The 23,487-nt window shown below is 37.8% G+C and overlaps 2 protein-coding genes across 2 annotated transcripts; both read left to right on the forward strand.

Moving 5' to 3' along the window:
* The first annotated feature begins 2,767 nt into the window (after positions 1-2,767).
* On the forward strand, positions 2,768-23,487 carry LOC132306115 (uncharacterized). The gene is made up of 5 exons (XM_059803356.1): positions 2,768-3,991; positions 4,241-4,313; positions 22,500-22,610; positions 22,717-22,888; positions 22,974-23,487. Exons 1-5 carry the CDS (start codon positions 3,949-3,951, stop codon positions 23,061-23,063), a joined length of 489 nt encoding a protein of 162 aa, XP_059659339.1. The 5' UTR covers positions 2,768-3,948; the 3' UTR covers positions 23,064-23,487.
* Positions 10,985-17,343, forward strand: LOC132306114 (uncharacterized). The gene is made up of 3 exons (XM_059803355.1): positions 10,985-15,796; positions 15,877-16,071; positions 16,712-17,343. Exons 2-3 carry the CDS (start codon positions 15,904-15,906, stop codon positions 17,066-17,068), a joined length of 525 nt encoding a protein of 174 aa, XP_059659338.1. The 5' UTR covers positions 10,985-15,796; positions 15,877-15,903; the 3' UTR covers positions 17,069-17,343.

The following is a 23,487-nucleotide window of genomic DNA, read 5'->3' on the forward strand; positions in this document are numbered from 1 at the left end:
TGACTAAATTGTTTCTTGGGGATTTTTTTTCCAATAATACTTTAAATTCAACAAGTGACTCGATGATCCCTATTATTTTGTATTGCTAATTTTGCAGTTTTAAAAATACCAAATTCAAGCTTTATTTTTCAAAAGATTACTGAGTTATTTTAACAATTTTTTGGTAACCAATTCTTATAGAATGCAACACTTGTGTACTGTGTATTTAAGAAAATCTCTAATCCCCAGCATTATTAATCCACTTGAGCAGCCAAAAATGTTGTCAATTCAATGGATTTGTAAATTTTGCACTAACTCAAAATGTTTAGTTGAACATGTAAAGTGCCCGCCCTTTATATTTTTGGAATATCCCATTCATTTGTCCTAGTTGATTGGATTGATAGTTTGGAATGTTTTCTATCATTTGCTTGTTTGTTTCGTGCCGCAGATCTTCTCTACAAGGACTACCAGAGCGACTAGAAGTTTACTGTCACTACTTACTCTTCTACTGGTGTTGTAAGTGTTTTTTATTTTTTATATTTAAATTTTTTTTTTCCGTTGCTTCTTAGATTTGTATATTTGCTTTTTCACTTGGTGAGGCTAAAGTTATCTCTCTATTTATTGTTTTGTGTGTATGGTGTAATTTGTAGAGTATTTTTATATTTAATTCAATGTGCTTTGTTCAAAAAGTAAAGGAAACCAGTTCAATAGATTTAATACATATGTTTTTTATGGCCTTATATATATATGTGTGTGTGTGTGAGTATTTGTATTAGTTCACATCTAGATAATGAAGTATTAGGAAATGGGACTTTTGTTTTTGATCTCTTAAGTTTTGGCTTCGTCTAACATTGTGATATATAGTTGAAGTTGTGGACAGAACTCTATGATTATGTTTTGCATTCTATACAGATCTGTTCAGGTGTTGCCAAAAAAAAAAAAACTTGTTTGAATTAAATCTGGGAAAAAATTATCTTTAGGAAAAATAATAATTATTATATTCCTTCATTTTCTGGTTGTTTGGGAGGCTATAGCAATTATTTATTTATTTATTATTATTATTATTTTTTCTGGACACAGTTGTAGTCATGTTAATTCTTTCAACTATTCAAAGTTTCAAGGCTTTATACATAATTGGATTCTCCAATATGAAATTGACCTAGAGCGGGTAAATAGATCATCTTTGCTCAATTCCCAAATTTTACTTTTATACAAGACTAAGAGTATATTGATCAAAATTCATACCAAAATTTAGAAGTAAAAAAGCAAACCCAAAGACACCAGTTTTTATGTTGCGTAGATGTGTTCTGTCCCACATGGGATGTAAACTAGGTGATCTTGTGATTTCTTAATTTCCCTGTTCTATTTGTTTCAGTAAATTTGTCTCCATGTGTTTTGATTAGATTTTAAGTCTACTTTTTTTTTTTTTTTTTTTTTTGTTTCTATATGTGTGGTTTTGTTTGGCTTTGGATTTGAACTAAATAGTGTTGTTTTATCGTCCTTTTGGTTCAGATTTAGTGATTTTTCGTTAGAAATTAGTTCACATCTAGATAATGAAGTATTAGGAAATGGGGCTTTTGTTTTTGATCTCTTAGGTTTTGGCTTCGTCTTAACATTGTGATATATAGTTGAATATGTGGACAGAACTATATGATTCTATTTTGTATTTTATACGGATCTGTTTGTTCATGTTTTGATTGATGCTATTTTTAAGCTTCATTGTTTTCTTCAATTTAGTTTGTTTAAATGAAAGGTTCTCTTATAAATATGTTTGAATTTAATCTAGGTAGATATCATCTTTAGGAAAAATAATAATTATAATGTTCCTTCATTTTCTGGTTGTTTGGGAGGCTATAACATTTTTTTGTCCTGAACATAGTTGTACATAATGTGTTCAAAATAAATATGTTCCTTACATATATATGTTTATAACACATTTCGACAGAAATTGAAATACAAAATAATGTGTTAAAAATAAATGTATTTCCACACAATTGCATCTATTTTAATACATTATTTTATGTTTCTATTTAATGGGATAGGACCATGGATAAGGAAATTGAAAGAGTTATACATACACATATATATTCAACATGCATCAATTCTATTGTATCCATAATTGATTTTGTTTTTGTTGAACCAGTTACATGGATAAGTTTTGAATTCATCATCAGTCTTGGATTTATTTATGGCTTATTCATGTGAAAAACTATAGGAAGAATTCGGAGTTGATTGCGAAAACAATTCAAAAGCTAAGGAATGCGCAGATAACTCATTAGTCGTTGCTCATATAAAGTATAGGTACCGTTGAAAGAACATTTTAATCAATTCGAAATAGAAGAAAGTGCACGCCGCAACACACATCCTGAAGTATCTTACGAGGACTGGCAGATCTTGTGTAATAAGTGGATGTCAAAAAAAATTCATGAAATAATGAGTTATCCTCAATTGGGAAAGCTGAATTTACCCTCATTTGGTGTTTTGGTTGATTGTCTCAGGCAATATTAGTAATTTTTATGAAGTACAATAAAATCTACTTTTACTGGACTACCTGTGCCTTGGTGGCTTTGGTCTTAAAGGTTCAAATTCCATGTCAAGTTTTTTAATTCTTTTTCCAAATGATAAAAAATAAAAAATAAAAAAATAAAAAGAGAGGGAGAGAAGAAAAAAATCATTACAAATAGAGGTTTATCTTTACTATGAACCATCCATTGTTTAATAAAAATTGAAATACCCAATTTCCTGTTTAAAACAGGGGATGGGTCATTCAGTAAAATTGTTCTTGAATCCTTGGTGGAAGGGCATTCTACCTTGATTCATGATTTTGGACATAGAGTGGTTAGTTGGTTTCATTTGTTGAAGAAGGCAATTGCTGCGAGGAAACAGTTGGTTGAATCTATTGAGGCTGAATATATTTGGAACCAACTTTTAGTTGTTAACTACCATTCAAAAAAAAAAAAAACTTCTAGTTGTTAACATCCATCATGGATCAGATAAAGATCTTTCGATTCTTTTCATTCAAATCAACTTAGAAGAATCTAAGGCTATGGTGCGATACTGTAGTGGAGTGCGGTGCGTGCTGCATATTTAAGAATTTATTAGTAGGTAGGCACTATGCGCATAAAGCGAGTGCGAGAGCGTAAGAGTTTTTTTTTGTTTTTGTCAAGAAATCATAATTTTGAAGTGTCAATAGAGATAGACGATGTAGAACTGTAGAGAGAGAAAAAGCCGACTTTGCAGAGAGGAGAGAGAAAAAGCTTCAAAGAGAACCAGAGAAGAGAAGGCAGAAGCTAGCTACTCCATTTCTCTCTTTAGTGATCGTGTGACAGTGATCCAACAGATGAATTGGGGTGGTCAACTATTTCACCTAATCCAACGATTCCAAACAGCTGTCTTCACTGTCATTGCAGTATAAGAACCGTACGATTCGGTTTGAAACACTCATTCAAATCGAGCTTATATTGATGATATTTTGTACATGTTTCTTTGACCGGTCAATATAACTCCTCCCTCCCACATCGTCATCCATCTCCTCCCTTCCCCCCCCCCCATCTTGCTTCAAGCCCAGAACTCACCAGAATATTAGGGGTTTCTAGAATCAAATCGTCTGCCACAGTAGCTTGAGTAATCGTCTGCCACATCTTCATCCAATCTCTTCCCTTTCCCTTCTTCCCACCCCCTCTCTCTCTCCCCCCATCTTTGATTCTATCTCCTCTTTTTCCTCGTACGTTTCTTTCTCTCTCATTCTTATCTCATTATTCTTCTCAAGTTCTTTTCACAAAAGAGGTCTCAGTCAATACCGCCTTGAATCCTCCTTTTAGTCTCCAACAAGTGGTTTTCCGATGACCCTTTAGTCTAAAAACCAGATCTGAGCCTTCTCTCATTTGAGCGCCCCATAACTCTTCCTCTCTCTATCTCTCTCACCATTCACCAGCAAACCAAAGAAAGCAGTGAGATTCTGTTAAGAAGATGGTCTGGATTTGGAGTGAAATCAGACCATGCGACGACAAAGGTATGTATGTATAAGTCGGTTTTATTTATTATTTTTTGTTACAAATCTATGAATCTTGTATTATCTGCATCTTTGAAATTAAATTTCTGACCTAAATCTTGGTACAACATTTCTGTGTGTATCTTGTATCTTGTTTATGTAGTAGTATATTACTGTTCTTATTTTAGTCTAGCATAAATATGAAATAAAATATTCACATTTCAACATCAAGTTTCTAATATGTTATGTGCCTCAATTTTAATGATGCAGGTTTAAATTTTGGAATAGAAACAAAAAGACCAAGTGAAATGAGTGGAATCGAAAAAAAAGAGAAAAAAAAAAGGTGAATTCTTTCGACTTATTTTACTTGTTCAAGTAGTGCTATATTGTTTATCAATTGATTTTTTTCATCTATTAAAAAGAATATCTCATTTCGGTCGACCGGTTTGGTCGACACTTGAAGGAAACATGTCGACCAGTTATTGAACCAGTCAACATCTATGAGAAACAGTCATAATCTTGACATCTACAACTTAGTGACATCTACAACTTCTCTATTCTTCTTCTCTTCTCTCTCTTATTTTTATTTTTATTTTTTTTTCTCTCCTTCTCCTCCTCCTTCTTCTTCTATGGCAGAAATCTTTTTTTGATTCTGTAGACGCCTAAAATTTGTGATGGTTTAATCACCGTCTAATTAGTCAAGAAGTCAAATATTTCTTGATTAATTAAATTTCACAAATACGGGTTCCATCAATGGACACGTGTCAAAATCCTAAAGGTGCAGACCTTTAAAGAAAATGCCGAATTCAAATATAATTCAAATTTGAATTTGAATTTGAATTGATTTCCATATAAAAGGAAATAAATCCTTTATTTATGGAAAAATCGCACAATATTGGGGAGTTTCTAAATTGAACAACCCACCCTTTGGCCCATAAATACAAGGCCAGCCCTCAAATTTTGAGAACACACACAGAGAAAGAGACAAACAGAACATCGAAGCTCTGCCGAAGCTTTGACTCAATAAAGACTCTGAAATTTCTGAAGAAGAACAACACTACTCTGTTTCTGAAGAAGAAGAACAGCAAGCATGCCACACATACGCCGTTCTTCATCAAAGACTATCAAATCCACCGTTCGAGATTAAGCCTTATCAGCCCTAGTTCAGAAATTCATTTGAGTTTTTTTCAATTTTGAAGAACTCAAATACAATTCAACAACTAGCCCAAAATTAAGCTTCCGAAGCCCTTGCGCCAACGTTCCAAGGAGATTCAATCAGAAGAAGATTCTAGCTGTAATAGAATCGCCAAACAGAGAATTGTACTCATTTATTATTTAATAAAATTATTGTTCATCACATTTATTTTTGTTTCTGAATTTTCGGAATCAAAATTTGTGTGTACAAATTTTTGGCACGCCCGGTGGGACCTCTCTGCCTCTCATCTCCATCTCCTCAATCACTTTGTCAACACCTTCTATTTCTCGCTTCAATGGCCTCCAAGAAGATTCAAATCGCTCATGGCTCGAAGAATGCTGGTAAGAATGTCGCGGTTGCAACGGCCAACAAGGCTCTCACCTCGAAGGCCTCCAAGAACACTGCCGCTCCATCAAGTGATAGCAGCACCTCCACGGGACCAATGACCCGCAGCAAAGCAAAGGCCACTTCTTTGGCGCAGAAGCCAAGCACAGTGCGTGTCAACTCCACTAAGCCTGCGAATGCAAAGGCTCAGCCGTTCATCACCCTTGAATCATTGAGAGCCATGAAGATCAACCCCACAAGCCCTGAGGACATCGCTGGTATAGAAGACTTCTCTCCGAGAAGTATGTCACCGCATTTATCTCGATCCATTCCGGATTCCGACTGAAGCACAGACTCACACTCAGCCTCGTACCCGGTATCTTTAAGGGGTCTGACTTCACCAAGGTATGTTGATTCTCTGACTCCTTCACATTCAACTTACATGCAAGTCATGATAGCCAACACAGCATCGATAGAGGAACAACTGGTGACTATAGCCCGTGCTATTGAGAAACTCACCAAGACTGTGGAAGACAAAGACTTGTAGATTGCTTCATTAATGAATAAGCTTGACGTACAAAAGTCCGCCGAGTCAAGTCAAGGACCCACACACCCTCCTAGTTTCACGCCACAAGCAACCATGGCGAACAAGACTTACCAAGCAACCATGGCGAACAAGACTCACCAAGCAACCACATCCGAACAGGGGGCAAACCAAACCAACTTTGCTCCCTCCATCGCTTCGTTGTCTGTCCAACAACTTCAAGACATGATCAGTAACACGATCAGATCACAATATGGCGGGGCAACTCACAGTTCTCTCATGTATTTGAAACCTTATATAAAGCGAATCGACAACATAAGAATGCTAATCAGATACCAACCTCTCAAGTTACAACAGTTTGATGGAAAGGGCAATCCTAGGCAACACATCGCTTATTTTGTTGAAACTTGTAACAACGCTGGAACTGATGGTGATCTTTTGGTGAAACAATTCGTTCGTTCCCTTAAGGGAAGTGCCTTTGATTGTTATACTGACTTAGAGGCTGAGTCGATAGATGGCTTGGACCAGATGGAGCGTGAATTCTTAAATCGCTTTTACAGTACCCGTTGTACCGTGAGCATAATATAACTTACCAACACCAGGCAGTGAAAGGACGAACCTGTTATAGACTACATCAATAGGTGGTGTGCACTTAGCCTAGACTGCAAGGACCAACTCTCAGAAATTTCTGCTGTTGAGATGTGCATGCAAGGTATGCATTGGGGACTTCTCTATATTCTTCAAGGCATCAAACCTCGTACCTTTGAAGAGTTGGCCACACGTGCCCATGACATGGAGATCGGCATCAATACTCATGGTGGAAACAATCCTTCTACCTTGGAACAACACAAAGATAAGAAAGAAGTAAGGAAAGACAATAAGCCGACAAAGAAAGGCAACAAAGAGACTATGACCATCACGGCGGTACCATTGAAGATCTCCATGAAGGAGAAGAATAAAGGAAGTGATAAGGAAAACAAATTCCAAGAGAAAGATAAGCTCTGGCGGGAGAAGCTGCGCTTGACCCTCAAAGAGTTGGAGAAGAAAGAGTACCCATTCCCGGACTCTGATGTGCTAGGAATACTAGAATTTCTACTTGAAAAGAAAATAATTGAACCCCCAGAATGCAAACACCCTAAAGAGATGGGGCGAGTGAATGACCCAAAATAATGCAAGTACCACCGTATTGTTAGCCATCCGATTGCGAAGTGCTTTATATTCAAGGAGTTAGTAATGACTTTGGCTAAACAAGGAAAATTTCTTTTGGAAGGCGATGAAGTGGCTGAGACAAATCATACCACCACCACATTCGAATGTCCCAGTCCAACTTATTCTAGACTTTCTGGGCAAATAACCCCAGTTATGCAGTTAGAATGCCCTCAAATCATTCAGTTTGGTTCATTGGAGCCTGTAATTATCCAAATGCCTCAGATAGAGTTGCCTGGACAAGTAAAAGAAAGATGGACTCTTGTGACGAGAAAGAAGCCACACAAACAAAGGAACACCTTGGAGCAACAAACCCACTTCAACAGGGGGTAGGGAAAGGAAACGCTTTAACGTCACCCAACAAGAATGACTCAAGAAAAATAGGTGATTGTGGAAGAAGATCAACCAGATAAATGCTCCAACAATGGCCCTCGCAAGCCCGTCACATTAGAAGATTTCTTCCCCACTGGATATTTCAATAATGATCAAGTTCAAGCTGTTTACATAGTGTCCATCGCTGAAGTTGATGAGCCGACTGAACAAACTGATGAAAAAATCCCAGTTCTAGAAGATCCAGGCAACTACACTGGTATGGAAGATGATGAAGAGTAAATCCCTATAATGACTTGTGCTTCATGTTCTCCGGCAATCACCTTCATCGACAAGGACTTGCAGTTAGGCTCAAAGCCACACAACCATCCGCTTTTCGTTTCCGAATACATCCGGGAACAAAAGTTGTATATCCTCATTGATGGAGGTTCTACAGTGAACATCATGCTAAAATCCACGATGAAGAACCTTGGCATCACAATCGATGAATTGGATTGTAGCTGCTTAGTCATCCAAGGCTTTAACCAAGGAGGACAAAGAGCAATTGGCATGATTAGAGTCCATCTCACCATTAAAGAGTTAAATGCTGAGACTATATTCCATGTTATCGATGCGAAGACCTCCTACAACTTATTGTTAGGGCGACCTTAGGTCCATGGAAATGGTGTGGTTCTATCTACCATGCATCAATGCTTCAAGTTTTATAGGAATGGCATAAAAACTGTATTTGCAGATGATAAACCATTTGCTGAGGCGGACTCGCATTTTGCAGATGCTAAATTTTACTCCGACTTTAATACACCAATGGAGGTTCTCCCAATGGATATCCCTTCAATGGGCAAAGTAGAATCGAGAAAGGGGAAAGAAGTCAAACTCACTCCCATGGAATGCATCACACATAAGAAAGTCTTGACTTCTACACAAGAGTCTGGATCATCTTCGAATGTCTTTAAGAACAAGTCTGTCTTCAAGTATGTGCCAAAATCTAGAAGGAAGGAAGGACAATCACCTTTTGTTGAGATTGTTGAGATGAAGGAAACAATGACAAAGCCTATCCCCTCTTCAATGAGAGAAGATTCACAAGTGCTTAGAGAAGACTCAACAATTCCTATTGTGAAGATTGAGAAGTCCAAAATTGCTAAACCGCCACTAAAAGGGTTCGTCTTTGGATCTCACGATTCAACAAAACAAAGTTTGCTTCCTCATTAAAGGACAATAGAAAGATTCGATCCAAATGCATACAAGTTCCTGGCCAATGCAGGGTATGATTTTGAAAATCCTGCGGAACTTGGGCAACTCAGCACCGAACTCAGTGGCGAGAAAGTGCATGGCCTTAATGAGACGCAAAAGAAGCTGCGAGATCAAGGACATAGGATCAGTCCACCTAAAACTGGTTTAGGTTTCACGCAAGGCAAGCTTATCTGAGTCCCCATGGGAAGAAGTGATAAGAAAGCAAGTACACAATACATTAGTGTTAAGGAAAATGAAGAGAATGAGGATCAACAGCCTATTTCACGAACCTCAGTGTTCGATCGAATTGAAGCTCCAGTACCTAATAATTCTATGTTTGAGAGGTTGAATATGACAGGCCAGATGAATAGATCATCTCTTCCCGGCAACCATACACCTTGTTTTTCTTTGTTCAACAGGTTAGATGTCAGTGCTCAGAATAAAGAAGTGTCAAGTTCTCAGTCACGAAGGTCTGTCTTTTCCCGGTTTGAGGCCATCAATTCCATATCTAAAGATAAACAAAACACAATAAAATATGAGAAAGTTCAACTCAAGACAGAAAAAAATAATGGCGTTCGAAGCCTAATTCCTTCTCGAATAAAGCAAAAAGTGGGGCTCGAGGTGAATGCTGATAAAGTGTCAGTGGTTAAAAGATGAACCATCATATGCACGGAGCCTTTGGAGCAAGAAGATGAAGGGATAGATGAAGAAGAAATGACTTATGCTACTTCTTTCCATATCACAATGGAGGAAGATGACTCAGAATCAAATTTTCATGGAGAAGACTTCAAGGAAGCGCCTCCAACACTTGAAGACGGGGGGCAAGCTACCATTGACCAACTCAAGGAGACTAACTTAGGATCAGTCGAAGAACTTAAACCAATCTTCATCAGTGCACTCTTAAACCCCCTAGAGGAGAAAGGTTATGTTGAGTTGTTATCCAAGTATAGAGATATATTTGCTTGGACATACAAAGAAATGCCAGGTCTCGAACCTAAGGTCGCAGTCCACAACCTAGCAGTTAAGCATGGTGCACGTCCAATTAAGCAATCCCAACCCTTTTTCAGGCCAGAGCTTATCCCAAAGATTGAGGAAGAAGTCAACAAACTCATTGATGCAGGTTTCATTCGAGAGGTTAAATACCCGACGTGGATTTCAAGTATTGTCCAAGTCAAGAAGAAAAATGGGCAAATACGAGTCTATGTGGACTTTCGTGACTTGAATTCTGCATGTCCAAAAGACGACTTCCCTCTACCTGTTGCTGAACTCACGGTAGACGCAACAATGGGACATAAGGCTCTTTCTTTTATGGATTGTTTCTCCAGCTATAACCAAATAAGAATGTCTCCCAAAGACGAAGAGTTAACTGTTTTTCGTACTCCAAAGGGGATATATTGCTATAAGGTGATGCCATTCGGACTTAAGAATGCTGGTGCTACCTATCAACGGGCAATGCAAAAGATCTTTGATGATATGTTGCATAAAAATGTAGAATGTTATGTGGATGACTTAGTCATCAAAAGCAAAGAAAGAATAACTCACCTTCAAGATCTTCGCACAGTTTTCAATCGATTAAGGAAGTTCCAACTTAAAATTAATCCTCTCAAATGCGCATTTGGTGTCACATCGAGAAAGTTCCTTGGGTACATTGTTCGATATCGTGGCATTGAAGTCGACCCATCCAAGATTAATGCCATACAGAAAATGCCACCACCCAAAAACCTACGTAAATTGCGAAGCCTCCAAGGACAACTTGCTTTCATTCGTCGGTTTATTTCGAATTTGGCTGGGTAATGCCAGCCATTTAGCCGACTCATGAAGAAAGATGCCCCTTTCACATGGGACCAAGCTTGTCTGAATGCTTTAGACAACATCAAGAAATACTTGCTTAATGCCCCGGTGTTAGGAGCTCACACACCTAGAAAACTGCTTATATTATACATTGCTGCTCAAGAGGAATCGTTTTGGGCTCTCCTCACACAAAATAATGAAGAGAATAAAGAAGAGGCTTTATACTATTTGAGTCAGAGGCTGACTGCAACAGAGCTTAAATATCCTTCAATTGAGAAGACTTGTCTCGCTCTAGTATTTGCTTCCCAGAAATTGAGACATTATTTTTTAGCTCACACCGTACACGTGATTGCAACCCCCCCCCCCCCCCCCCCCCCCAAGTATGTCATGTCAAGACCTGTTCTTTCTGAGCAACTGGCAAAATGGTCAATCTTGTTCAACAAATTTGAAATCTTGTACGTCCCGCGAAAAGCAGTCAAAGGGCAAGCCCTCGTTGATTTCTTAGCTGATCATCCAATACCAGCTGATTGGGAATTTCTGAAGACTTTCCTGACGAGGAGGTGTTCTTTGTTGATGTCCTTCTACCATGGATAATATTTTTTGATGGTGCAGCATGGTCCGAAGGAGTAGGGGCAGACGTGGTGTTCGTTTCTCCACAAAGACAAATTTTGCCATATGCTTTTTCGTTTCTTGAAAAATGCTCAAATAATATGGCGGAGTATCAAGCCTTGATAATTGGTCTCCAAATGGCAAATGAAATGAAGATTTCAAACATTGAAGTTTATGGTGACTCCAAGTTAGTAACGAATATGAAATCAAGAAGGATAACTTGATTCTATGTTTTCAGTACGCTTCCAATCTACTCAGTAGATTTGACAACGTGGTCTTAGAACATGTCCTAAGGGAAGAAAATCACTTAGCAGATGCTTTAGCTAACTTAGCCACAACAATAGCATTGGGAGAAGCTGAGGCAATTACCGTTCCAGTATGCCAACAGTGGGTATTGCCGCAGTTGCTTGAGGGCCAGTTGGAAGAAACAAATGAAATCTCTGTTCGGATCATAGAAACTAAAGACTGGAGACGACCCATCATAGACTACTTGGAACACGGGAAGCTTCCTGTAGATCCTCGACATAGAACCGAGGTACACCGAAGAACACCTCGATTTATCTTTTACAAAGATACATTGTTTCGGCGCTCATATGAAGGTCTTTTTCTTCGTTGTCTCGGAGAAGATGAAGTAACTTAAGCAATGGTGGAAGCACACTCGGGGGTCTGCGGGGCTCAACAGTCAGGTCCTAAGCTCCACTTCCGAGTAAAAAGAATAGGATACTACTGGCCAACTATGGTTAAAGATTGCATGGATTACGTAAAAAGGTGTCAGGCTTGTCAATTCCATGCCAATTTCATCCACCAACCACCTGAAATCTTACATCCTACGGTTGCATCTTGGCCATTTGATGCATGGGAATTAGACGTGGTCGGACCCTTTTTGAAATCTTCTAAGGGTCATATATATATCCTTGTTGTGACATATTACTTCTCGAAATGGGTCGAGGCAATCCTGATCAAGCAACAAATAAAGAAACTGTGGTGGACTTCATTAAAACTAATATCATCTTTCGATATGGCGTGCCCCATCACATTATCACTGATAATGGGTTACCTTTCAAAAACAAGTTGATGAGTGACTTATGTGAAAAGTTTGGTTTTAAACAACACAAGTCTTTTATGTACAATGCGCCAGCAAATGGACTGGCGGAAGCTTTTAATAAGACTCTTTGCAATCTGTTGAAGAAAGTAGTCTCCAAGTCTAAAAAGGACTAGCATGAAAGAATTGGGGAAGCTCTGTGGGCATACCGAACAACATATCGTACCCCCACTCAAGCAACGCCTTATTCGCTTGTATATGGTATTGAAGCGGTTCTACCGCTCGAGCAACAGATCCCTTCATTAAGGATTGCTATCCAAAAGGGGCTAACAAATGAAGAGAATGCACAACTTCGTCTTCAAGAGTTGTAGGCATTAGATGAAAGAAGACTTGAAGCTCAACAACGATTAGAGTGTTATCAAGCTCAGCTCTCAAGCGCCTTCAACAAGAAGGTCTGTCCTCGATCTTTTCAAGTTGGTGACCTAATACTCACTGTACGAAGACCCATAATCATGCCCTGTCGAATGGATAAGAAATTCAACTCTAAGTGGGATGGACCGTATGTGGTGCAAGAAGTCTACCCCAATGGCGCCTACAAGATCATCGATGAAGATGGCGTAAGGGTTGGTCCAATCAACGCCAAGTTCTTGAAGCGATATTATCCATAAGAAGGATAGCTATTCCTGGCCCGCATAAGCTAAAACTGTGTACGGCGCGAAAAAAAATAAAAAAATAAAAAAAAATTCAATTATTTCCTACCGAACTACGTCATTGACTTGATCCCTGTAAGGGTACGTATGCAGCTTGGAGGTTTGTTCCAAGTTCAGTCATCTATCTAAAAAAAAAAATCTTTGTATTACTCCTGGCCCGTAAGAGTTTAAACTGTGAATGACGGAATAAAACTCTTGATGCTTTTATTAATCAAAATGAAAATGAGTAAGAGTTTACTCAAATACATAGAGAAACAAAGGAGAACAATAAAAAAAAATAAATAAATAAATTGATATCAAGGTAACTAATGAAGGTTTTGCATCTCTTGTTGCTCATTCTCCAACTTCTCCAAGGTACTTACAACCCTAATATCAGCATCCGTCATAATATGGGCTTCTTCAAGTGCATTTCGTTCGCCTCTAAGGTTCATGATGGCATTTTTCCTCTGAAGTATTCGCAAGTTAATCTCTTCAATTGAAGTTCTGGTTGCCTCAACCCGAGTCTGCAAACGTTTAATCTCATTTTCATCATTTGTGAGATCTCGTTGGAGTGATTGAGCCTGTCTTGCATCCTCTTCATCCGAGGCGAGGACCTCACTAAGGCGGGAATCAATATGGGATAGTTGTTGAACGCGTGCACCCTCAGTTAGAGCATCAGCATACTTAGACCGAACTTTATTATATTCTGTAACACTCTGAAGGTATGCATCAATCCTTTTTCGAAGCTAAGATGAGTCCACAAATTGTGCAGATAATGCATTGAAAACCTGATCAAGTTTTGGCGCAAGTAATGAAATCTTCGAGAATGGAGTCATTTCTATCATTTTCTTGAGGTTGTTCCCCAACGATAAGGCAGCCGTACGTCTGGCTTCAGAGAGCATACCATCCACGTCAAAAGTAATTGCTTCAGAGCACGCAGCTTGGCATGATGCTTGAGCACACATAAAGTGTTGCTTTTTGGCCAATGATCCAATAACAGTTACAGGTGCCTCATCTTTATTTGTAGCAGCATTCAATGGTGATTGGCTATGACCCTCCTGCTTAACTAACAAGGCTTGGGAGAGAAAGCTCCTCCGCTGAGATCCTTTGTCTTGGCAATGATGATTGTCTACATCTAAATTGATCTGATCATTCCCCTTTCTGACTGCTAAGTCTAAAGCAGAAGGACCCAGAACGGATTCGTCACCAACAAAATATCTTACTGCGAAAGCAGCTTCCTTTTGCATCACTTCGTCATTGCCTTCCACCTTTTGCAAATGAGAAAATAAGATGAGGATAAATAATAAAATAAAATAAAAAGAGAAGAACTTCTCATTGAGCTACAACGGTTATGTCTTGTTGATTTTCAACCTGAATTGGCATTGAAGTACTAGGGACGCCATCAAAGAAATTCATCATATTTGGAAAGGGGTTCTCTGCGGAAGAAGAGTGTTCACCCTCACGTACTGCATGTTTCCAGTTGCGATCATCATCTTCTACCCTCCCCACGTTTCGGCTTACCTTGGTTCGAGGATGGTGTCATATGTCAGGGAGGTCATTTCTACTATGGAGAGACGCAGAAGCTCCTGCTAAATGATGCTTATCAGATATATCTAATACGTGTTCCTCAGTTGTGTTCCTTCTGCACTTGCTCGGCTTCCTTTTTGGAGATGCACGACGCTTATTCTGTCTGGAATTATTGGCCTTACCAATGTAGGAATCTACATGTACCTTAAACCACCAAGTAGCGTACTCCTTGGTAACTGAAAGATGCTGGAGGTTAGTGCGTTCCGGGAGTAGTATAGAAGACCGAGTCCTATACCGAGTGAAGGATAACCAGTGTTGCATAACATCTGCCGTGCTACCAGTGCGCACATCATTTTTTAACTTTCCAGGAAGGTCTTGGTGAAATCTAAACTGTCTGCAAAATCTGTGAGGACTGTAAGGTTCTTTGATGTGATGATCTCCCCTTCGCAAAGTCAGATATCCAGAACGGAGACTAGCAAAATACTCGAAATCCAGAATGCTAATATCATTATCATCAACTAAGGTTTTCCTTTCTGCTATTTCCTTGGCTAAATGATGCATAACCACGTATTCACATGATTTAATCAAAAATTGTGCCTCGGACTCCTCAAAGTTTTTTGCTAATACTTCCCCAGAATATTTAGCCATATGAGGTGTGGTTGGAGCATTCAAGGGGCAAAAGTGAGTCTTAAAATATTCACCCAACCACCCATAGACATAGTGAACAAGGAATACCATAGTAGTGTTCCCGGGATCAGAAGAGTTAACAATCTCATTCAAACCTCGATAAATGCTAGCTAAGACGGGAACAGAAAGACAAAACTCATTCCCATATGCCATCATGCTCGCAATCTTGAGCACCCCAAGACGAATCATGCCAGCAGGTATAGCAGGTAGGACAAATCTACATAACCAACAAGCTAAAAAGGCAGCTAAGTAAGTCTTCTCTCGGGTTTCAGGGCCCACTCCAAGACTAGAGAAATTTCCTCTCCTTGAGATGACCGTTTTTTAATGGGTCCAATGGCTCCGGTAGGATTATGCGTCTCTCGAGGTCGTTGGTGTAGGTTCGTATCTGTGTTGGAAAAAATCACTAGAAAGAAGAAAAAGACTGACAACCGTAATTTAGAGGTACATACCCTTAGCCTTAGCATGTATGTATTTAGCTTTATGTGCGTAGTTTTACTCTGTTATGTTTATCATTTTATCTCTGTTGTCATTATACAATTTTTCAACATCAAACTCCTCATATTGTGTTATATAGAATTCCAATGGTGGCGTTGTTGCCAAAGTGGTAGGTTGCAGTGCTGGTATTACCACCCCTTCATATATTTTACACAATGTGAGTGTTCTTCTAAGATTGACATATCCGAAACTATACGTACATCATAACACTTGAGTTGATGGTTTGATTGTTTGAAGGGTGCTGAAATTCCATCACACATATTCATGTCTGAAGAATTTGATAGGGCAGGACCTTCAACACAACCCCAGGAATATGATAATAGCCCCTGTACAGCTTATTTTGGTGAACCCATGACTCCATTAAGTAACCTGTTTGCAAGTGAACCAGTAATGACCCCATCAGCTTATGAAGAACCATTCACGTTGAAACTGGTAACTGTATATTATATGCATAAGGCCCAAATTTTTAATAAATTTGTTGTTAAAATTGCAAACAACTGATGTATTGTTTTGTGTGAATCATGATAGTAAAAGGGAGTTGATGTAAAAAGTATACGTCAATCGAATGTTGCCCCAATGTCCCTTGTGCCAATGGCAAACATGAATCAGACATGTCACCAACAATAGTGTCGGAAATGGGCAGAACAGAACATTTTGATGGACATAAAAATTTAATGCAGTTATTTCTTTTGCTACAAATATGTTATTGAAGAACATATATGAACTTAAATCTTTTGCTTCCTATGTGATCTTAGAAAATATTTTGATACTTTATTTAAGTAGATTGCATTTATTATTGCACCTTAAATAATTCGGTTTGGTGAAGTTGTTGGTAAGAACTGTAAAGAGTCTATAGTTTGTTTGGACAATTACTTTCCACCTACACTGGTAGTTGTGTGGACAATCAATTACGGTTTGGTAAGAACATTAAAGAGACAAGTTATGTTTACCCATTGCTGAACTTGAAGTTTAAATATTCAGGGATTCTTCATCTCCATATCCTTCGTCTTATATTCACATCACATATTCTGTATAAGTAATGGGTGCACGTCGGTTTTATGTTGTTTTCAAGGGCCGGAATGTGGGTATATTCAGGAAGTTGGCAGATGCGAAGGCACAGACACGATGGTATCATAATGCGAAGTATTATCCTTATACTAGTCATGCAGATGTTGTTGATGCTGAAGTAGTACAAAATATTCAACCTGATGCAGTCCGTCCAATTCCACAGGTGTCTCAAGCTGAATGGCAACCGAAACAGCTTATTAAGTATGAGGAGTTAACAAATGCGAGGAGTGTAATTGTTGCAGAGTGTAGACAAGTAGGTCAACCCATTCCAAGACCACGTTCACTTGAAATGAAGCTGGCAGGTACATCAGATATGTATTCCATCATTGCTCAGATTAACAGTGAAATCCGTCAACTTTAACTGAGATGGCGTAAGGTGGAAAAAGTGAATGAAGCTAAACAAACATATGAGGATCCAGCTGAACAAATTGCCTCCATTTTGAATGACCCAGATCAGAAATCAGATTCTGATTTGTCAGATTTTTTTAACCCCGGAAATGATGACTTTGTAATTCCACCTCCAAGATATGGTAGAAAGAAATAATGTAAGTGGTGTAAGAAATATTATTTCTGAAGTTGTACCTTTATTGTAATAATTATTTTCTAATTAATTTACTGGGAATAACATCAAAACGATATCATATGTTTTGTCATAATTAAGTTCTATGTACTGTAGGAATTCTTTCGTAACGGAAGTGAAAACAAATTTTACCTAGTCTGTAACGACCCGGGTTTTTGATTCAACCCGGTATTACAGTGATGAACTGAAGATTAACCCGATAACGAATCCAGATGCGGAAGCAAGAAATAAAACGATGGTCTTCCAAGGCACAAAACACCTCTAAGACCCTAGGATGACCCTCCATGAGGTCACAGAACTCAAGGAAACAAGGTGCGGAAGCAAAGGACCGGAAGAATGACAATTTAAGCCCCCAGGGGCAAGGTAGTCATTTATGAAAGTATGAATTCAGGTGTCACTGAGCACACCACTAGAAAGGCAATGAAAAACTAATCAAGATGGACTCAAGAATCGCATGATTCGGAGTCCAGACGAAGGAGAAACAACAAGATGAAAAGAAGCGAGCAAAACCCTTTAATCAAGGGCAAAGTGGTTAATTTATAATTAAAAAGGGAGATTTGACTCTAAACAAGTCAAATGAGGTTCACACAACCTAATCCAATCATTTCACAACGTTCCAAAAGGTTCCAAGAACTTTGGACAAAAATCCCACAAAATACCCCTTCCCGGTTGAAGTAAAAACTGACACCCTCTCACTAAAACATGAATAACTCTCACCACAATTGGAGTTTGAATGCATAGTTGGTGTCATTGGAAAGCTGACTTCAAGCTCATAAATTTAGGCTCAAGAATCACCCCATTTGGATTAGAAACTAAGAAGTTATGGCCGTTTGAAGTCGAAACAACAGTGCTGAAACTAAACTGAAGCAACTCTCGGGATCGGCTATTTCAGTCGACCGAAATAACCCATTAAAGGACCGAAATGAACTAAATTCATGCTGAAAACAAGTTTCTGAGGTGAGGTTGCTTCGGTAGACCGAAATAGGCCATCGGTAGACCGAAATAGGTCCAAACAGCGAAGAAGGCTATTGGAAATGATGGTTTTGATGCTCAAATGAAACCCAAAAGGCTTCGGTCGACCGAACTAGCATTTCGGTCGACCGAAATGACTTGAGGAAGTGCAAATGAACCAGTTATGCACAAAAAGCTGAAAGTCTATATGGAATCCCTCGTGGCATGTTCAATTTGCATTATATGCAAGTATGTGATGATGTGAATATGCACGCAAGTGTAATATGGATATTTAAACCTGTTACAATGGCCTATAGCTTCATTACATCCCATTTACAAAATTTGACATGTCAAACCTCAAAAGATGATAAAATACATTTTAATGGCAAAACTTGAAGTTTAAATTACTTACATATGAACTTAAAGGTTTGCGGCCCTTGGCCTCATGTCATACATGTCAAATACATTAAAAAGAGTGTACTTATGTACACTTTACATGCATAGAATCAAGAATACAAGTTTTGTCATGTGAAGCCACAAATCACCCAAGCAATGAAATCTTCAAGTCTTGAGTTATGTACCTGAAATATGCCCCAGTAACGTAGGGGTGAGCAACATAAAGCTACTCGTAGGAGATGAGCATGCATCGACCAAGCATTTTACAATTTATATCATCTTAAGGTGAAACATGTTAAAGGGCTCATGCCGCTTAACGACTATGTCATAGTGAGACTCATGGAGCATTCTAAGCTAACCTAGAGCATAAGCAACAAGAATCATGATATATATACATATATGAAACCAGTCAAGGTTGGAGTAATCCAAAGAACATGACAAAATGACATTAGAATACAAGGATCACATTATGAATGCAATTTGCATAGTTGGAACATACCAATTAACACAATGGGGATCATACACGAATTCATGAACATGGCATAATATCTATGCAGTTAAACAAGATTGGAGCATTTCATAAAACATGAAAGGATTCTTAAATCTTCAAGGTATGCAACACTTAACATTTAAGAAATGAAATCACGGATGAAGCATAAAATCTATGCAATGGACAAGGATGGGATATTCCATAAAACACAAACAGGAGAATACATGAAATCAAGAACGGGGCATAATATCTATGCAGTTAAACAAAATTGGTGCAATTCACATAACACGACAAAGACAAGATGTGAAGTCAACCAATGTGGAAACTCGAATATCGCCCAAATTAAAACCATATTCTTAAGATCACTTTAGGGCTACTAACCCATGGGTACCTTTCCCCTAGTGCGCACTATATTGTAGGAGGACATTCCCCCGTACTACAACCAAGTCCTAGCCATGTCAATTCTTGATTGATATCTCCAAGTCCCAAAATCAACAAGTTGTGCAAACCAAGATAGTATCAAAATACAAGAAATGCATTAACCACGTTTTATGCACAACCAAGATTTTGGAACACATAAGTCATGCCCTAAGTTCATCAACTATAATGGCATGTGAAATGTCAATAAATCATAGTATGCATTTATATAGATTATAACCAAGATATATAGCGCATGGAGTTCATTGAAGTAAATATACCACAAGTATAAGATACGTGATTCAAGTAATTACTAAGCAACACATGAGTAATTAAATCATTCCAAGACAAAGGTGCATGTTCATTAAGTACATTAATGAAACCTAGATACAAGAGGTCACGATGCTTGATAAAAGATAACAGTTCATGAAATTCAAGTCAAGTTCACTAGTTTAACAAGAATTCATATCAAGGCATGATTAACTCGATGGAAACATATAAAGGAAATTTAATCTACTTAAGAGATTAAATTATCAAGATTACAAGGTAAGTTCAAATGTTCTACAAACAAGACATGTCAAGGATCATGTGAAGAACAAGTCTAATATCGAGTCACAAGTTCATTTCATTCAAAACACAACCATGTGAATTTAGTCCCATACAAAGGAAATAGATGAATATAAGTCTCAAAACTTATCTGGTTATTCTTAATTTGATACACGTAAAGGAATTTGTCACGAAAAACATGAATCCTAAGTTAGAAACTTAATCAAGACCAATGAGCTATTAAATGAATTTTAATTATTTCATTTAATTAAAATCTCTAAGTTTTGAAATTCATCCAAATGATCTCAAATTTATATATGTTATACAACATGCCAAGACTTGATTTAAAAACACGACACAAGTGAATTCCATGCAAGAGAAGACCACGAGTATTAAACTTTAATACTAGAAAATAAATAAATGAAAGGTTTCAAAACCTAATCAAATATTCTAGATTTAATATATGTGAAACCATATAACATACATATCAAGAATGTCAAGTCGGAATTCCAATGGGGTGAATAGTACACCTGGAGCAAATTAATTAATGAATACTAGATTTTAAAACACATCCGATTACTCTCAAATTAATCTATGTTGAAGAGTATGCTAGGACCTAATTTAATATGCTAACACACATTGATTTCAAGCTAATTAAGGTCATGTGAATTAATCTTTCACTTAAGATAAATATTAAATAAAAGTTTTAATACTTATTCAAATATTCCAAATTTAATACACGACAATGAGCATATCAAGGGGCAATATAATATCATACTACATGTTTAAACCAAGTCATGAGCAACCGGGAAAATCAAATCCCGTACAAGAAAAATAAATAATAAAATCTCTAGATTTCATATTTAAGCATGCAATCAAGTTGTATAATCATCAATATCATGCTATATAATAAGAATTAAACCTATAATACCCCCTACCTCAATTTGAGATGAAAATCTCAAAGGCCCACCAAAATAAAAGTGCTCCGAATTCGACTATACCGAGAGGTTTTGTCGGGGACAACACCGGGAATAAGAATCCGCAAGAAGCCCTATGAAAATCTCAACTTGACTCCAAACCCGAACTCAAAAAATCGTCGAAAATATATTCTAATAAGGGCAAAAGATGCGCATCGCCAAGAGAAACATTAAATGTTAAGGCCAGAGACTTTTCCTTAGAGAAAAGTGAACCAAAGGAGGAAAGAGAAGGTGGAAGCCATGGCTGGCATTGATTCCGGCCAAGAGAGGGGAAGAAGATAGAGAAATCTGATATTTTTTCTTAAGTGACCCTATTTATAGAAAATCTCAAAAAGTGCCCCGAAAGGGCCCCGCCGGGTCTGGAAAAGTGGATTTTAAGCAGACGCGCTCAAACGGGAAAACTCTGTGAACAAAAAAGATTCCAAATGAGAAAATATGAACAAAGGAAGAAACGGCGTCAAAAATCGAGTCCCGAGCAGAGAGATATGGTCCGAACAAGTTCGGCACTAATCGGGTCTAGAAACTCTGAAATTGGAGAAAAATGATCAGAACGGAATTATATGAGTACACGACTCGATGAAATGTGAAAATGAATCTCGTACGAGGATCCAGGCTCCAGACGAGGTATTTAGTAATAACTTTCGTTAATTGCACAATGACCCCTACAAAAAGGGTTAACTGCAAAACTGCCTCTGAAAGAAAATATCTTCGATACCCCTGAAATAAAATATCTTCAAAAGATATTTACGAAAAGTACCTCAAGAAAAGAAAATAATTCCAAAGAATTGTGCATCCATGCCCCTATGGACACTTGGAGCAATTAGAGTACTTTCTTGAAAAAGTGAAGATACGTATTTCGTAGAAACCACGTAAGATCAAGATATGTGAAGTAAAAAATTAACTCCAAGCACGAAAAGTGAGGTTATGCCAAAAACTGACAAACGGGAAAAAGACAGAATAGGGAAAAGGACGAAATAGTGCATAGTATCCGAAAAGTGAAAAGTTGGAAATGACTCGGTCCTTAAAGGAAGTTGTCAATCCATGGAAATGAGTCTCAGAAATCATTTCTAAGCTCTCTAGATGACACTAGGCGATGAGAAACTGAACTCAGAAAAGGAAAATTAAACAAAAAAAAATTCATTCGTAAAATTTCAGGAAAAAAGGAAAGGAAGGAAAATTTTCGGGTTATTACATAGTCGCTGCATGTAATCGAAAACCATCAATTATAAATTTTATTTTATAATGTACACGTGTACACTTCTACAACATCAATGAAATTTAAAAAAGCGTATTAATGATTGATACATGGAAACTTCTATCTTACCCTTGTAACCGTTGTTATATTGAAACGTTTTAATTTTATAATTGCCCTAGGCAACGTTTAAAGGTAAATTTATGCTTCTATTTATATCGCCATCCTCTACACCATATGCAGTCACTGCATGTATTCGGAAACCATGGATGTTGTTCTACATACTGCGATTGAAGATGTGGTTAGACGAGTTGAGGCCATAGGTTTTACGAACAATCAGGAGAAGCACACATGGTGAGTTACGTTTCAGTTTATAGTTTACAATTTACATGCATTCTCAGTTTATGTGTCTACATTACTAAAGTGAGACATATGGGTGTTCTACGTATTAAAAATGAAGGGAAACGGTAGAACTGGGCACTGGACCATGGACGACGGGTCTACACCAATACAATGCAACAATTGAATTAGTTGCACGTAATGGGCTAGATGAAAGTATCCTAGCAAGACATATGTACCTGGAACAATGTTTTGAATCTCGGGATCATGTTGCAAAGTTTATTAAGGGAGTGGTATGTTTACTAAGATCATGTGTACTCTTTTACGTATTACACTTTATTTATTTGTATGCTCTAACATGGAAAAATATTTGCACAGGTTGATTGGATTGTTTACAATGAAAAAATAGGGTTGGCTTTCCTCCGTACAAATGGTTACGCGTTCCTCTATCCTATGTGTATTGCATAATTGTTTTCCAATGAAGCGAACAAAGAGGCAGGGATTAATTTATTAACGTTGTTGAGGACAAATTCAATACTCAGCACTTGTATCAAGTCTGCCCGTAGAAAGATGTTAATAATTATTGAGAGGACTTCTTCCTATAATCGGTCATTCTTTACGCATATTGATTAGCATTGTTGGATCCTTAACGAGGATCTCATCAATTGTAATAGCTGTTGGTGTGATTTAAATGTCATGGTTTTGCAAGGTCGTCTTTCGCCACATCACATAGAAGGATTATTTGGGTAGTTCTGTAATTTGAATGCGTAACACACAATGGACTTTAGCCACATTAGAATTGACTTTCTTCATGTATTCAAGTATATGAATTATAGAATAATGCATGATGGAAGTGATGCATCAAAATATAATATTTGTAATTGTTATATAA

The sequence above is a fragment of the Cornus florida genome, unplaced genomic scaffold (genome assembly GCF_030987335.1).
Source record: "Cornus florida cultivar Cherokee Brave unplaced genomic scaffold, ASM3098733v1 CherokeeBrave_3.0.0_Hap2_Chr05, whole genome shotgun sequence".
Taxonomy (NCBI): Eukaryota; Viridiplantae; Streptophyta; class Magnoliopsida; order Cornales; family Cornaceae; genus Cornus; species Cornus florida.

Coding starts and splice junctions, on each gene's coding strand:
- LOC132306115 (XM_059803356.1), top strand. CDS start 3,949: ATGGTCTGGATTTGGAGTGAAATCAGACCATGCGACGACAAAG. Junction 4,314..22,499: donor AAAAAAGAGAAAAAAAAAAG/GTGAATTCTTTC, acceptor CACCATATGCAG/TCACTGCATGTATTCGGAAA. Junction 22,611..22,716: donor AATCAGGAGAAGCACACATG/GTGAGTTACGTT, acceptor TTAAAAATGAAG/GGAAACGGTAGAACTGGGCA.
- LOC132306114 (XM_059803355.1), top strand. CDS start 15,904: ATGTCTGAAGAATTTGATAGGGCAGGACCTTCAACACAACCCCAGGAA. Junction 16,072..16,711: donor AACCATTCACGTTGAAACTG/GTAACTGTATAT, acceptor GTTGTTTTCAAG/GGCCGGAATGTGGGTATATT.